This window comes from Lytechinus variegatus, chromosome 4, assembly GCF_018143015.1.
Source record: "Lytechinus variegatus isolate NC3 chromosome 4, Lvar_3.0, whole genome shotgun sequence".
Classification (NCBI taxonomy): domain Eukaryota; kingdom Metazoa; phylum Echinodermata; class Echinoidea; order Temnopleuroida; family Toxopneustidae; genus Lytechinus; species Lytechinus variegatus.
The window spans coordinates 50547918-50563747 of NC_054743.1; the positions used below are offsets into that span (position 1 = coordinate 50547918).

Genomic DNA, 15830 nt, shown 5'->3' on the forward strand with positions numbered 1-15830 from the left:
ATCCCCCCCTCCTCCACTCCTCGGACCGGATTTACGCAAGTGCCTGTAAATGTATGATAATATCTTCATCTTCCCTTCACCCATTTTTTTCAGTGGGCGTTTGAATCCTGGAAAACCAACGTGCCCACCGTTGCCGGAGCATAGCTTTACGCCATAGAGGAACAAAAATATCCTTGTTTCTTTTCTTATCCCATTAAAACATAGTTACGATGATACCACCGTCACTCAGCTCGAAACTTCAGACCTGTTCGAAACCAATCAACCTTTACAGAGAAGGGAAACTTCAACGCGTAGATGAAGGTGATGTCAACATGAATCTCTGTCCCGTTATACAGACATCCGACGGCCAATCAGTCCAAACTATTCTGAAATTGATCCAGAGATGGACGTCTATCACTTCCTGTCCAGGGCGAGCAAGCAATCTGAGAATATTTGTATGCCGCTTTCCAGGTACTTACTAACGGAGACATTTAAACCATCAACGAAAATAATTAAAAATAATGATTTTTCAGCCAAATTGCATTGCAATAGAATAATAAACTTCGCTGTGGTGTAGGAGTATGAGAAGGGCGTGTGTGGGGTGTGGGTGTGTATGTATGTGCGTGTAAGTTTGTGTGGGGGTGTGTGCGTTATAGAGGGGATAGACGGAGGTTATAGGTGCTGATGAGGATGAGAGTTGTGTTTAGGGTATAAGGGATAATAATGTGTGTGTGCGTGCTTTTGTGTGTTTAGCCTGGTTACACTTTTTTGTTGCACGTGTGTGTAAGTTCTGTAATGAGCTACTTCTATTAAAAAAAAAATATCCATCAACCGGGAACGTCCCCCGTCCAGATAATAATGCCAATGGGGTTGCCACGCAGTCAAGCTTAGCTTATAATGACAGCCCCTGCAACCTTCTAAAAATCGATATATTTTAATAGAAAATGCAATTTTGATCAATGTTTTGCTTGACAGTTATACGTACATCATTATTTTATTTTCTTTGTTAATGTGTTTGTGAAAAAGTGTTGCAGAAACCAATAAATGAAATGAAATATTTTTAACCGTTTCATCTAGTTTAACGCATTATTTAGAAAAAAAGATGTATGCAGAGTGATATGAATCATCCCTGGTTTCAGGAAAGCATGCTTATATTTGCCGGAAATAAGTCTTGGTAGTGGATTAATAAAGTTATATTTTGGGGGTGCATGATACGGCAACACTCTTCCTCACTTTGACTATTATAATAGTCAAATAACAAGATTGTGTCGTGTAAATATGCGCGAGGGGAAATAGGTTGCGCGTGAGTGTGAAGATGTTCCTCTTTTACCACCAATATACCTGCCCTGCTGACAACGTTAGTCCCCGGCATATTTAAGCCTACGTATAAGATAGATAACTTAGTTCACAATTTACATGGAGATGCAAAACAGAACTAAAATTCTTTTGCAGATTGTATGCCAAATCCATGCCCTCATCCTAGTTCATGTGTTGAGACTGAGGATAGCTTCGATTGCATTAACCATGAAGTCACTGAAGTTACTGGTAACACTGTAACAGGTCGGTATATCAACAAATGGCTGTAAAAAAAACTTATCTGGTTTTGAAAAACATAAATTTGATATCTGTCGTTCCTTTGACATTTATATCATAATGTTGTGAATTAAAATTTTATAAGTTAGGGAGGAGCTGTATATTATCGATATAAAATAAGTTTCAATTATAGAAATTACCCCCTCCAAAATTATTCGCCAACTCAAGGTTGGAGGTTATCAATTTCTCACCACTTCATAATCGTATGTAAATACATGGCATTCAAACCAAGCATTATTATGGTATTTTTTTAAACATACTCTCATGGAATTCGCAGTCTTGGTCAATATGCGACAATGCCAGAATGTACAGTATACGTTGGTAAAATTCATTGTTTTGAGGGTTGACTTGTAATGATTGACTGGTGATGTTTAGCTCATGCGTGAAATGCTTAAAATGAGAGTCCTCACAATGTAATAGTAATAATAATATGACAGAATAGTGGTGGCCTCTGACTATCAGGGCTTATTTGTAAGACTTGAATAGCCCTCTGGTAAAGGAGGTTCCTTGCAAAAGCAGCGATCCTTGCTAAAGCGGGGAAAACATTTATACTCTCCTCAATGTGGAATCGGAATCCTGTTGTGCCCGAGGCTTAACAAATTAGAAAAGTTATCTAAAGCAAATAATAGTTTGCATACAATTTACGTTCCCTGACGAGTCACAACTGATGGAGGGGATGTCCCCCCACCCCACCACTCCTTTTGAGAAGTAAAAATGCAAAGAAAACCGACGTGTGTCCCCTCTTTTTAACTTTTTTTTTACTTGTCAATTTTTTTTCTGGTACGCGGACAAAATATCCTCCAAAGAATTTGCCGCCCTTTTGGAAAATCCTGGGTACCCTGCTCCCTTCCACGATGTGGATCGAAATACTAGAAATAATGTTGGGCCCTGACATTTGAATAATATTAGGAGGCTTAACAAATTAGAAAAGTTATCTAAAGCAAATAAAAGTGTGCATAGAATTCTGTTTACTTAAATTTGTTATTTTCAAACTAATGATCTGTTTCCAGCCGCACTCACGACACATATTCCTGGAAGTTCTGCTATGCCAACGGAATCTGTGACAACTGATAGGCCTACCACTGAGATATTAGGAGTGGAAGATAGCACAGTAGCTCCGACAACCTCCTTACCATTTACAGAATGTAAGTCACATTTCAAGCCACAACAGCGAAACTGACCAATGGTCTGTCACGACGGTTTTATGGATTTGGGGTCGGTTTCGCCAAAAACAGTATCATAAAGATAAGATTCAACAAGGCACGTTTGTGCCTTCGAAGTTAAAGATTTGAATGTTTAAGAGGGATGATGGTTCCAAGACTTTTTTTTGGGGGGGGTGGGATGGGTTATTCAACATTGAACATCATAATCTTGCATCCTAAGCGAGTATCATATTGACAACCTTTACTAGAAGCTACAGAGTCAGTATTCCAGGGATTTGGTCAATAAGGTAGGCCTACATTGCGATAAAGTTTAAATAAAAAAAAAAATTGGTATGCGGACAAAATATCCTCTAAAGAATTTTCCCACCTTTTGGAAAATCCTTGGTACGCTGCTTCCTTCCACGATGTGGATCGAAATACTAGAAATTATGTTGGGCCCTAACATTTGAATATTATTAGGAGGCTTAACAAATTAGAAAAGTTATCTAAAGCAAATAAAAGTGTGCATAGAATTCTGTTTACTTAAATTTGTTATTTTCAAACTAATGATCTGTTTCCAGCCGCACTCACGACACATATTCCTGGAAGTTCTGCTATGCCAACGGAATCTGTGACAACTGATAAGCCTACCACTGAGGTATTAGGAGTGGAAGATACCACAGTAGCTCCGACAACTTCCTTACCATTTACAGAATGTAAGTCACATTTCAAGCCACAACAGCGAAACTGACCAATGGTCTGTCACGACGGTTTTATGGATTTGGGGTCGGTTTCGCCAAAAACAGTATCATAAAGATAAGATTCAACAAGGCACGTTTGTGCCTTCGAAGTTAAAGATTTGAATGTTTAAGAGGGATGATGGTTCCTAGGATCTCTTTTGGGGGATTTGGGAGGGGTTATGCACCAATGAACATCATAAACTTGCATGCTAAAACAAGTATCATGTTGGCAACCTTTACCTGAAGCTCCAGGGTCAGTATTCCAGGAATTCTGTCAAATATGGGCAGTATGGTAGGCAACACACACCAACGTTAAATCAATCATTATATTATTGTAATTCGCTTCTTCTTTAAGATTCTTACAACAACACTCAGTGTCAGCAAGGCTGGGACATCTTTGGCCACAAGTGCTACATGTACGTTTCAGTGGATGAAAATTGGAAATGGCATTCCGATAATTGTGAGAATAATTACAGCGCAACCATGTTGGTGATCGAATCAAGAGAGGAAAATGATTTCATCAGTCGTGCATACGGCAATAACATGTGGGATATCTGGATTGGATGCTTCCAGCAAACGAATTTAACGTATTGGTTATGTCCTAAAACTGGCGCGAAGTGGTTCGAAACGAGGGATTCCATCGACACAGGCTACTGGAGTAAGTCTTCTTTGTCACCCCGATCGTATGAATCTTAAACATGATGTTCACACCACCAAAACCTACCAAAGCCTTTTGAAAAGCTGTTACGTTATTTCCAGTGCCATATTGGTTTCATTTGTGTGACTGTAGCCAATGTAGCGTTACTCTTGGCATTAAAAATCTTGACGTAGCACCTTGTATGAATTCTCAAATTATTGGCCAAGATCATTAGAAGGCAGAATCATGCAGACAAGGAAAACTGAAGGGAGGACAGCGTAAAATTATTCTCACTTGTGATAGACTATCAAGATATAAAGGGGTATGACAAGGTTTAGTCGGTCTAAAATTCGTTATTATCAGAAATAGTTAAAATAAAGCAGTCTAAAAGCCTCGAGGCGTGTTGGTTACACGGATTGTAATCGATGCCTTAACAGTAACAGTCACACGAACTTCATTGATCAGTTAATGCTTTTGCGTTATTTCGAAGGGCATTTGTCGGTCTGATTTGGGGTCCGTTTCGCTGGTGTTATTGCAATGTAACATACTAATGTCGTAGTCACACCAGCGAAACGGATTCCATATCGAGCGAAACTTTATCCATTGATCAATTTATTTTCGATGACCCAATCATCAGTCGGATTCGGATTCATGACATGTCATTGTAGAATAATGCCAAAGTGATAACATATCAGCGAAACAGATCCAAGGCCGAGCGGTTAGACCCCGGGGGGGGGGCCACTTACATTGGCGAGTGGATACCATGCGCGACCAAAAAACACGTAAAAAGGATGTCTTTTTCACGATAGGGCACGTCACGTACGTAACGTGATAAGGGTGTCAAAAACACAAGAATAATGAAAAAAGGGTATCTATTTCGCTAGGAAAATTACGTGTTTAGGGTCGAATATGCGGGGATGATAAAACAAAATTAAAATGTTTTATAAAGGATGTCCTTTTTGCCCCAAAACTTCGTGTTTAGAGTCCGATTTGCGCGAGGTGTAGAAGTGGTACTAAACCAAATAAGGTAAAGCCGCGACGACCGAAGGACCCGTAACAATAAAACATTCATGTACTTGTTTAGGGGTTCATTTCAGGGAATATTTGCCAAGAGTATCGTTTTGTTTCCCATACTTGTTAAGGGTAGGGTTTCACACGCCAATACTTGTTAAGGGGTGCATTTTCAGAAAATGGAAATTACGTGTTTAGGGTGCTTTTCGAGACCCCATGGTCGCGCATGGTATCCACTCGTGAATGGAAGTGCCCCCCCCCCCGGGTTAGACTGGAATCGTTTTTGTTTTTGTGTTAGGAAAGAAATTACCAAGGAAATACAGGTCTTGATGTTTGAATAACAAGTCAAGCCAGTCTATGTTTTGAACTATGTGTCTAATTACGTCCATTTATCTCGTCGGTAAATTCTATTTCCATTCATTTTATTAATATACATGTATGCTGCCGTCGTAAATCTAAAAAAAAAGTGCAAGTTCAACCTTTTCGTTTAACTAAAATGAAGGCATTTTATCTCACGTAAAACTAAGAACTGAAATGGGAATTCATAGATTATTGTGGTGATCGTTCTCTTACAACTATTAACATGATTAAACTAGGGACCATTAGTGTCTGTTCAGACCAAACTTTGCAACTCGCAAAAGAAGGGAAGGATTTATATGTACGGCGCGTATCGATCAAAAGTTCACACTTTGGAAACGCCCTGGGAATTGAAAAATGTAGAATATGAGAACAATTTTTTTCCACATACATTCTTAGGTTAGGGTCTCAATTATAAAATGAAAGTAACATGTTTGATAATTACAGTTCACTTGACTGAGCACTGCCCATTTTTGTAAAGCTCGCTGATCTGCTTATTTTTCACGCTGTGTCAAGGGAAAAGAGGCGCCAACAAACTTACCTTGTGGTACATTTTCCATGCATTTCTTTTGTATTTTTAGCATATTGAAATAAAACAGATACATTTCAATATTTTGTAACAACTTTTCCACCGAAATTGAACATTTTAACACGAGGTAAGCACAACATTTACTTGTTTGCCAGCTGGATCTGAGGATATAACTGAAGGCAAAGTTTATTTCAGACACCTCAGCATTCTTTCACTAAGTTTGTATCATTTAAAGTAGGACCACATTTCATATTTCATTTAATACTTGTTTCTCCACACTATTCTTAAGCTTGAAAATGATTAACAAAACGAAAGATCAAGCCAAAGCCATTTCATGTGAACCATGGCTCTGTGTAAAGCAGGTATCACGATAATAGGCGGCGGAAGCAGGGGACGTGTCCCCCCCCCCCCCCCTAAATTTTAGTTTGGGGGACGGTCCCCCCTAAAATTTGTTTTGATAACTTTTTTTGGGGGGTTGTCAACTTTTTTTCCTGCGTCCCCCCCCCCCCCCATAAATTCACGTGGACCCCCCCCCCTCCCTGAAACGTGTGTTTCCCCCCCCCCCCCCCTAAAATTTAGGTTGATGACCTTTTTTTGTGCTTGTCAAAAAAATTTTGGTTAGCAAGTCATAAAATATTAGGTTCAAAAGCTTTTTGGGGGGCGCTTGTCAAATATTTTACCTGTGTCCATCCCAAAATTTCAATTGGACACCCCCTAAATTTTCTGGCTTCCGCCGCCAATGATCACGATGGCCTCGGTGTGTGGGGAGGGAGGGCACAATGGCGCTCTATGAGGTGTTTCGGGCAAGAAAAAAACCTCGGGGAAACAACTTAAGAAGGTAAACATGGTATAAGATATCTTAAAATCAATATTTCCAGCTAAAGTCCTTGCGTTCCTCATGATTACCTATAACTACTACTTCTGCGCAAATCATTTTTACGAACTTTTCAAAAGTAAGTGGTGCTCACTCAAGCGGATGATTTTTCAACAGTAATATCGTCATTTGCTGAAAGAGGTATGTACCAATGTTTAAATGTGGAAAAAGCTGCAGGATATTACAAAAAAAATTGCGATTTTACAAGATTATTTCTAAGTTTATACTTTTTTGGTTACATTTCGTAATTCCGAAGGTTCGTAATTCCGAAACATGTAAATTGGCTATACCTCGATGTTCGTTAATCCAAAATCGTAAAAGGGTTCGTTAATCCAAACGTTTGTAGCGTTATTCGTAAGGTTCGATAATCCGAAAAGGAAATAAGGTTCGATGTTCCGAAGGTACGTAAGTCCAAAAACGAAATAAAGTTCGTTGTTTCGAAGGTTCGTTAGTCCGAAAACGAAATAAGGTTCGTTAATCATTGCGTTTTCGGACTAACGAACCTTCGGAATTACGAACCTCATTTCATTTTCGGGTAAACAAACCTTCGTAATTACGAACCTCACTTTGTTTTCGGACTAACGAACCTTCGGAATTACGAACCTCATGTTGTTTTCGGACTTACGAACCTTCGGAAATACGAACCTTCGGAACAACGAACCTTCGGAATATCCTAACCTTTGGAATAACGAAGCTTCGGAATTGCGAACGTATGCGCTTTTTTGATACGCACTGTATACACCTCTGTCTGTTTACTTTGTTATAGACTGGGCACCGGGCGAACCGAATGAAGATAGTGGCCCAACGAAGGCGTGTCTTCGTGTGTACTTCAGAGAGGACTCATATTTCAGTCAATGGAGAGATCGAGACTGTGAAACGTTCTCCTACAGATCTGTTTGTCAGAAGGATCTTGAATAGATGATGATTTCTTAAATAAAAGCTATGCTATGGTTCAAAAAACAGCCTTGTTAACTGATCGATTGATTAATTTTTCAAATTATTCATCGTTATTCAGACATCATATCGGTATAATATCTTAATTATGAAAGTATAAAGTAATAGCGTTTCCTTTGTGATCAGCCGCCTCTGTGCATCATTTTCTTTATTAACCTTACTTAATCGTGTTAATCCAACTATACATGCCTGTTTATCAACCATTTGAGATTTGCGAAATGCTCAACCCTAACAGTTCAAAGTTGTTACGTATCGCGGTAGAGGATGTTGTTTAGAAAGAATATCTTAAATTATTCTCAACTCTTTGCACGCTGAATTATTTTTGTTTCGGGGATAATAATGACAACTGTTTCCATGTTATTTTCTCTAATTCACGATTTCCATATTGAACCATTGATACTTATTATCATTATTATTATTATTATTATATAGATGTTATCCAATAACTATTGCTTTTTATTAGCCTGTCTTATATGATGGTATACGGGAGCAAACTAATCATTATACGATTGCTGAATTTTATTGTTGGAATGTGCAAGATTGGAACATCAGCGCGCTAAGGGTTTATTATATATTCTGGTGTAATATAAAAAAATAGGTAAGTATATATATGTATAATACAAATATTTAATTTCACATTTCAATAAGTGAATTACCATTACTAAAAGTTGCATTCAAGGACTACATTCTTATTAGAATTTAGAGTAGGTGCCAAGAAACATCACTTCTGATAGACAGTATAAATAACTAATCACCAAATTTGAATAAAAGGAATCCCTTGCATCAGTACTTGCATACTGCTTTTCAAGTTTATGTGAATGGCCTCTTGTCTTGTCTTACAACGTACAAGAAAATCAATGCTAGAGTCATAGATGGCATGAATAACACGCGTATCAACATCAATATCTCGTCGATTTTATAGTTGTTAGTTTTTACGCACCAAACTTCCACTTAAAAAGAGAAATATTTTTCAGGGATGATTACAATACACTGAAACAAAAGTTTTGTCAAAATGACGAAAAATCACATTTAATTTTAAGCGGAGACTTCAACTGCGTGTTTCATTAACACATTTAAAGGACAAGTCCACCCCAACAAAAACTTGATTTGAATAAAAAGAGAAAAATTCAACAAGTATAACACTGAAAATTTCATCAAAATCGGATGTAAAATAAGAAAGTTATGACATTTCAAAGTTTCGCTTATTTTTAACAAAACAGTTATATGAACGAGCTAGTTACATCCAAATGAGAGAGTTGATGTCACTCACTCACTATTTCTTTTGTTTTTTATTGTTTGAAATATGAAATATTTTGATTTTCTTGTCATTGTCATGTGAAATGAAGTTTCATTCCTCCCTGAACACGTGGAATTCCATTATTTTAACATTTTGTGCTTCAGGCAAGGAGGTCCTAATCATCAAAATTCGTAAAAATTGAAAAATTGTATAATTCAAACAATAAAAAACAAAAGAAATAGTGAGTGACATCATCGACTCTCTCATTTGGATGTAACTGGCTCGTTCATATAACTATTTTGTTAATAATAAGCGAACTTTGAAATGTCATAACTTTCTTATTTTACATTCGATTTTGATGAAATCTCCAGCATAGTGCTTGTCTGATTTTTCTCTATTGATTCAAATCAACATTTTTCTGAGGTGGACTTGACCTTTAATGAAAGAAGCCAATATAAAACTACTTGTTCTCTAAAACAACTTGTGAAAAAAACCCTGTATATTGTCGATGATTGGAGAAAGGTTCACGTCGATAAAAAACAATTTACATGGCGTAATAAATACTTGCAAATATCATCAAGAATTTATATGATATCAATCAGTAAAGAACGAATACAGGGGCGGATCCAGGATTTAGAAATAGGGGGCGCCAGCGGCGAGGGAGCGAAGCGACCGAGCGGGGGGAGGGTGTGGGGGGGGAATACCCCCTAACACGGCAAGGACTTTTTCAAAAAATCATGTCCAAAAGTCGTATTTTGAGAGCACCTTTAGAAGAAAAATGCACACTTAAATCACTGTAACTTCATGAATAAAAGACACATACTGACTCATTTAGGAGCTGGTTTCCAGTCACACACCGTATAAGCGGTCATTCAAAACATACATTTGGCAAAGGCTCTTCACTTGCTTGCATCGTGTGATTGAAACGTCAAATTTAAATGATACGAAACTGAGACTTGTAATCGATAAGTTCCGAATAATCCATTCTGTTTATTGTCATTTGTGTATTTACATTGTGTGTTTCAAACGAGAATCAAACTACAGAAAAAACGACATCATCTTCTGGTAATCAACCTTTTCCCTCGTATTATTTTCAAATCATCTTCAATAATCCAGTCATTCTGCACAACCTCAAAGTAATATAATGCTTCTTAAGGGGATTCTCATCATTTTTATTGTTTACGTTCAAAGTCTCTCATCGCGTTGCCATCTTAACTTATGACCAGCCAGGATGAAATTGTATTTATATTTATTTTAACATAAGATAATCAATTTTTACGAAGCACTTGTTAAAACTATACCACAAATAATTAAATAAGGTCAATGATAAAATGCTAGAAAATACATGTAAGGAGCTTTGATATCCAGTCCATAATTGTATAAGTTATAACTATCAGTGGCAGAAAATGTAAAATAAACCGAGGCTCGTCCTCGGTATACAGAGTTCAGAAGGCATTTTGTAAGCTTTTCATTTATGAAATTACAACTTGTTTAGACCATGAATTCATATAGGCTTCCAATTTGATGTTTTTTCTACATGTTGAATCAATGTATAGGCTACTAGCTTTCCAACCAACAAAGTAAATGTTGTAAACTGTATTGATTGCCTTCTGTTGGGCAAAGCTATTCCTGCCAAGTTTGAGCTCAATCATGACTTTTATTTTTTTAAGATGAAAATATGGAAAGTTTATTTTTGCAAGACAAACGAAGAACAGACGAAATAGTGGAATTTAATTACTCACACTATAATATATAAGGGATATATTTGTAAAGCTCTGCACTATATAGATCCCGTTTGCTGCCTGTGCAAGTCTCGAGGTTCTGTGGGCATAGCCACAATATATTATATACGTTTTTCGTGAGTGAAATACTTCAGTAAATAATTTAATAACGAATATCACACCCAAATGTATTTCTATGACATGCATGATTAATTAATTCAAGGAAGTTTTGCCGTACAATGCATTATCACGTAATGTTATGAGAATGTCCCGCTTTAGATTTAATACCGTATTCTCCCATTTTGTCATAATTATATTGTGTTAAGATACTGCATACTTAACTAGTTCATAGAGGCGTCGATTATGGGGGGGCAGGGGGGGCGATCGCCCACCAATGAAAATATTGGGGGGGCAAACATATCATTTTGCCCCCCCCCCCAATAATTCCGCATGTGCTAAAAATAAAATAAGATTGTAATGTTACACAGAAATCAGCAAGCGCGATTGAGATACACAACTCGTTCTTCGTCTAAAATCGTGCTCAAAATGTCCACTTTTCAGATTGGAATATCAAAAAATTTCAGCTCGCGCTTCGCGCTCGCATCATTTTTGTAACAAAAACCCATAATTTCCATGATTAAATAGGTAAATATGGTCCGGTTTTCAGTTCTAAACCTCAAAAGAACTCCCACTTCGATTTGCAATAATCTTTTGTTGGATATATATATCTTGTTCTTTATTAAAAACGTCCATTAAACTCTTTTTTTTCAGATCGAAATATAAAAATTTCAGCTCGCGCTTCGCGCTCGCATTAATCTGCTGGAGAGATATATATGTATATATATATGTGTGTGTGTATGTGTGTGTGATCGAGCGCCTTTGGAAAATTGATTCATGATTTTGCCCCCCCAATCTGAAAAATGGATCGACGCCCCTGCTAGTTCATCATCATAACAATGTTGTGATTGCTTTCAGCTAGGTTTAGGTCTGTTCAGTGGTGTTGATCTTCTTTTTTTTTGCGTAATCGCTGGTACAAATTTAGTTTCTGAAAAAGAGATAATGATTTTTTTTCAAATGGTGGAGCGGTAAATAGTTATTTAGTCTGCAGACTTCTATTTCATTTTTTCATACCATCTTAGAGAAAATTGTGACTTTTTTTGGTCTGGGTTGCAAGATAATGGTTTTGCATTAGGGTTACGGAATAGGAATAATGTTTGGGACTTACAAATTGGCCCGTGGGTTTGGGAAAATGGGGATTTTACGCTTGTAAAACATGAAGAAGGACCGCTGAATGTGTACTGAGCGCCAACAAACCAATGAACCATGCCAAATGACCAATGTATTGATGTTTCTGGTGCACTCTATGTATTGTTTACTATCAGCGATTTGCGCATACAATATGTGAAATCCCCAAAGTTCGCAAGGTTATATTTTAGTGCCGAGTGGATTCATGAATAGCATTCTTCTGGGATATTTTTAAAACTATTTTTTTTCGATTTTGCTTGCAATTTTTTTTTAAAGATATATTGTAATCAGCAAACCTATAGATTATCAAACATTAAAAATGGGGTAAGGGGGGGGGGTTAATGTCACAATTTCTACTTTTTAACAATACACAATGTGTCCTCGGGACGTTTTTCCCCAGCACGAAAGTATTTTTATTCTCCCCCCCCCCCCCCCCGTCACATAAAATCTTCGCTCCTTACGCTGACATATAGCTGCCTATACACAGCAAACGCGGAGTGGGGTCGACTGGTGATTGAGAATATACAAATTTGCTCCTTGATAATAAATTCGTTGGAATGATTGCTTCGGCGAAACTTAGTTGGGGCGCCCTGGATAATATGCCTCTGAATCTACCAGAAAGTGTAAAAGTTAGTTTACATTAAATGCAAATATGTCTGACCTATACAGTGAAAACGTACATGACCAAGGCAGAATGATAATGCTGCGCACGTGGCGCCCGATATAGGGCTTCATCTTTGAGTGAAGAATAATCTCAGGGATAGACATTATCATTCGCATCGTTGACACTTTCTCTCGCGATCTGTTACTTACAATTTACATGTATTTGCCATAAAGACGGACAAACGCATGTTACAAAAAACACAAAATTTCGGGAAAAAATGATATCCAATGCGCCCTGTAATTCCGGAATTTACATATTGCAATACAGTATGACAGAGGTGCATTTGTGCGAACACAGAGGCCATGAGCGTAAGTTAAAATATAGTTTTGACTAGATCTAGCCCTTGAAATTGACTACATTGTAACAATCCAGTAAATATAACCATCAAAAAAAAAAAAAAAAATCCGGCGAAAATAGGGGGGGCGCGCGCCCGGGGCGCCCCCCCTCTGGATCCGCCACTGGAATAAAGGTCCTGGTAGGTGTTTCATAAAACTGTTCGTAAGTTAAGAGCGACTTTAAGAACAACTGGTGATCCTTTCTTGTGGTAAATGACATACAACCAAAATGTTCATTGGCGATGGTTTTCGCGTAAGAAAGGTTCACCAGTCGTTCGTAAAGTCGCTCTTAACTTACGAACAGCTTTATGAAACACCCACCAGGTGTTTGGGAAGTGAATATGTTACTCCATGCAAAGTTTTTATTGAAATAGAATTTTGTATTATTATAATAACAAAGAATCGAAAGTTAGCACAATTATTGATAGTTATCTTTCTCGATTTGGAGGATTTGATTTGTATTACATAGGTGCTTTACAGAAAAAGAAATCAAAGTATCTATAGACAAAATGAAAATGCCATATTATTATAAAGCGACTATTTGCGCTTGGTTGAAGTTTAAGCCAACTGTTTAAAAGAAATCAGGTTTTCGAAATATCAAAATCGAGAAGAAAGGATTGTGGTTTAATTCGAATATAAAAGATCGCAACGGAAATGCATTTTTTTTAAAGATGGTTAAACATTGGAATTCTAAAGGTAAAAGACATTATTTCAGATTCCAAATTCAAATCATTAAAGGGAATGGGGAAGTAGGCACTAGCGTGCCTACGGGGGGGCAAGTTTGCCCCCCCCCCTGACGAGTCACAACCCATGCAAAGGACGTATCCCTGCCCCCCCCCCCCTGACGAGCTTGAAAACCTATTTTGCCCCCCAGGCGCGTAGCCAGGTGGGGGCGGTCGCCCCCCCAAAAAAACGTCCCCAAGAAGAAAAAAAAGAAGGGAAAAAAGAGAGGAGAAAAGGAAAAGGGAAGGGAGGAAAGGGAAGAAAGGAAGGTAGCTTTGTGTTTTTTTTTCCTTTTTATTCTTTATTTTTTTCTCAAAAGAGAAACTCTTTCACTCTTCTTGCTCTAAATTTATATATGAATTTTGCTTCCGCGCTGCGCGCGGTTAAATGACAATATTGAAGTTCTCCATTGTTTCCCCCACCTTTCTCTAACCCTGTTTTTCCACCTCAGCTATGTGCTTCTTGCCAGTTAAAGTTAAAATATTAGGGCATGAATTTGAGTAAGGTTAGGCCGAAGTAAATATATGAAGTTATCTTTTTTTTCAATTGATCGCGCAACTTCTGGTCTGGTCGGCTCCGGGCGGGTAAAATCTTTATATCAGTTTCTGCCGTCACCTCCATAAAGTCAACTTCTCCCGCTTTTCAGCTCATTACTAAACAACCATAATTTTGGGGCAAACAGGTTCCTAATTTAAAAAGAGGAAGGTATGAAATTCGTGTCGTATTAAATAAACAAGTGGAATGCCTCTGGCCGTCTCACCTGCATCACGCGGTTCAATATAGCAGCAGTGCTGACTTTGCATACTACTCTAACTCGCACAAGATGTTCAGTGATACATGGTTACTCTTATGTCCTCTTTTTATGAACTAGACCAATAAACTTACAGAGATATGATGGTTATTCAACAAAAAACCCCAACATGGCCAAAGTTCATTGACCTTACATGACCTTTGACCTTGATCATGTGACCTGAAACTGGAACAGGATGTTCAGTGATACTTGATTACTCTTATGTACAAGTTTCATGAATCAGATCCATAAACTTTCAAAGTTATGATGGTAATTCAACAGATACACCCGATTCGGCTAAAGTTCATTGACCTTTGACCTTGGACATGTGACCTGAAACACGCACAGGATGTTCAGTGATACTTGATTACTCTAATGTCCAAGTTTAATGAACTAGACCAATAAACTTTCAAAGTTATGATGGTAATTCAACAGATACCCCCGATTCGGCCAAAGTTCATTGACCCTAAATGACCTTTGACCTTAATCATGAGACCTGAAACTTGCACAAAATGTTCAGTGATGCTTGATTACTATTATGTCCAAGTTTCATGAATCAGATCCATAAACTTTCAAAGTTATGATGGGAATTCAACAGATATCCCCAATTCAGCCAAAGTTCATTGACCCTAAATGACCTTTGACCTTGATCATGTGACCTGAAACTTGCACAAAATGTTCAGTGATGCTTGATTACTATTATGTCCAAGTTTCATGAATCAGATCCATAAACTTTCAAAGTTATGATGGGAATTCAACAGATATCCCCAATTCGGCCAAAGTTCATTGACCCTAAATGACCTTTGACCTTGGTCATGTGACGTGAAACTCATGCAGGATGTTCAGTGATACTTGATTAACCTTATGTCCAAGTTTCATGAACTAGGTCTATATATTTTCTAAGTTATGATGACATTTCAAAAACTTAACCTCAGGTTAAGATTTCGATGTTGATTCCTCCAACATGGTTTAAGTTCATTGACCCTAAATGACCTTTGACCTTGGTCATGTGACATGAAACTCTAATAGGATGTTCAGTAATACTTGATTAACCTTATGGCCAAGTTTTATTAACTAGGTCCATATACTTTCTAAGTTATGATGTCATTTCAAAAACTTAACCTCAGGTTAAGATTTGATGTTGACGCCGCCGCCGCCGCCGTCGCCGTCGGAAAAGCGGCGCCTATAGTCTCACTTTGCTTCGCAGGTGAGACAAAAAGTACAATATTTTTTTATCAAATTGTATTAAACTTCATGTCATTTCCCTGTATACATTCATCTCCTGTCCTGTTTTGCGCC

General features: G+C 37.8%; 1 protein-coding gene across 1 annotated transcript; it reads left to right on the forward strand.

Annotated features, from left to right (window-relative positions):
- Positions 1 to 209: 209 nt before the first annotated feature.
- LOC121413052 lies at positions 210 to 7782 on the forward strand. The gene is made up of 5 exons (XM_041605813.1): positions 210 to 300; positions 2583 to 2717; positions 3296 to 3430; positions 3810 to 4112; positions 7629 to 7782. The coding sequence occupies exons 1-5, from the start codon at positions 210 to 212 to the stop codon at positions 7778 to 7780; spliced, it is 816 nt and encodes a 271-aa protein (XP_041461747.1). The 3' UTR covers positions 7781 to 7782.
- Positions 7783 to 15830: the final 8048 nt, after the last annotated feature.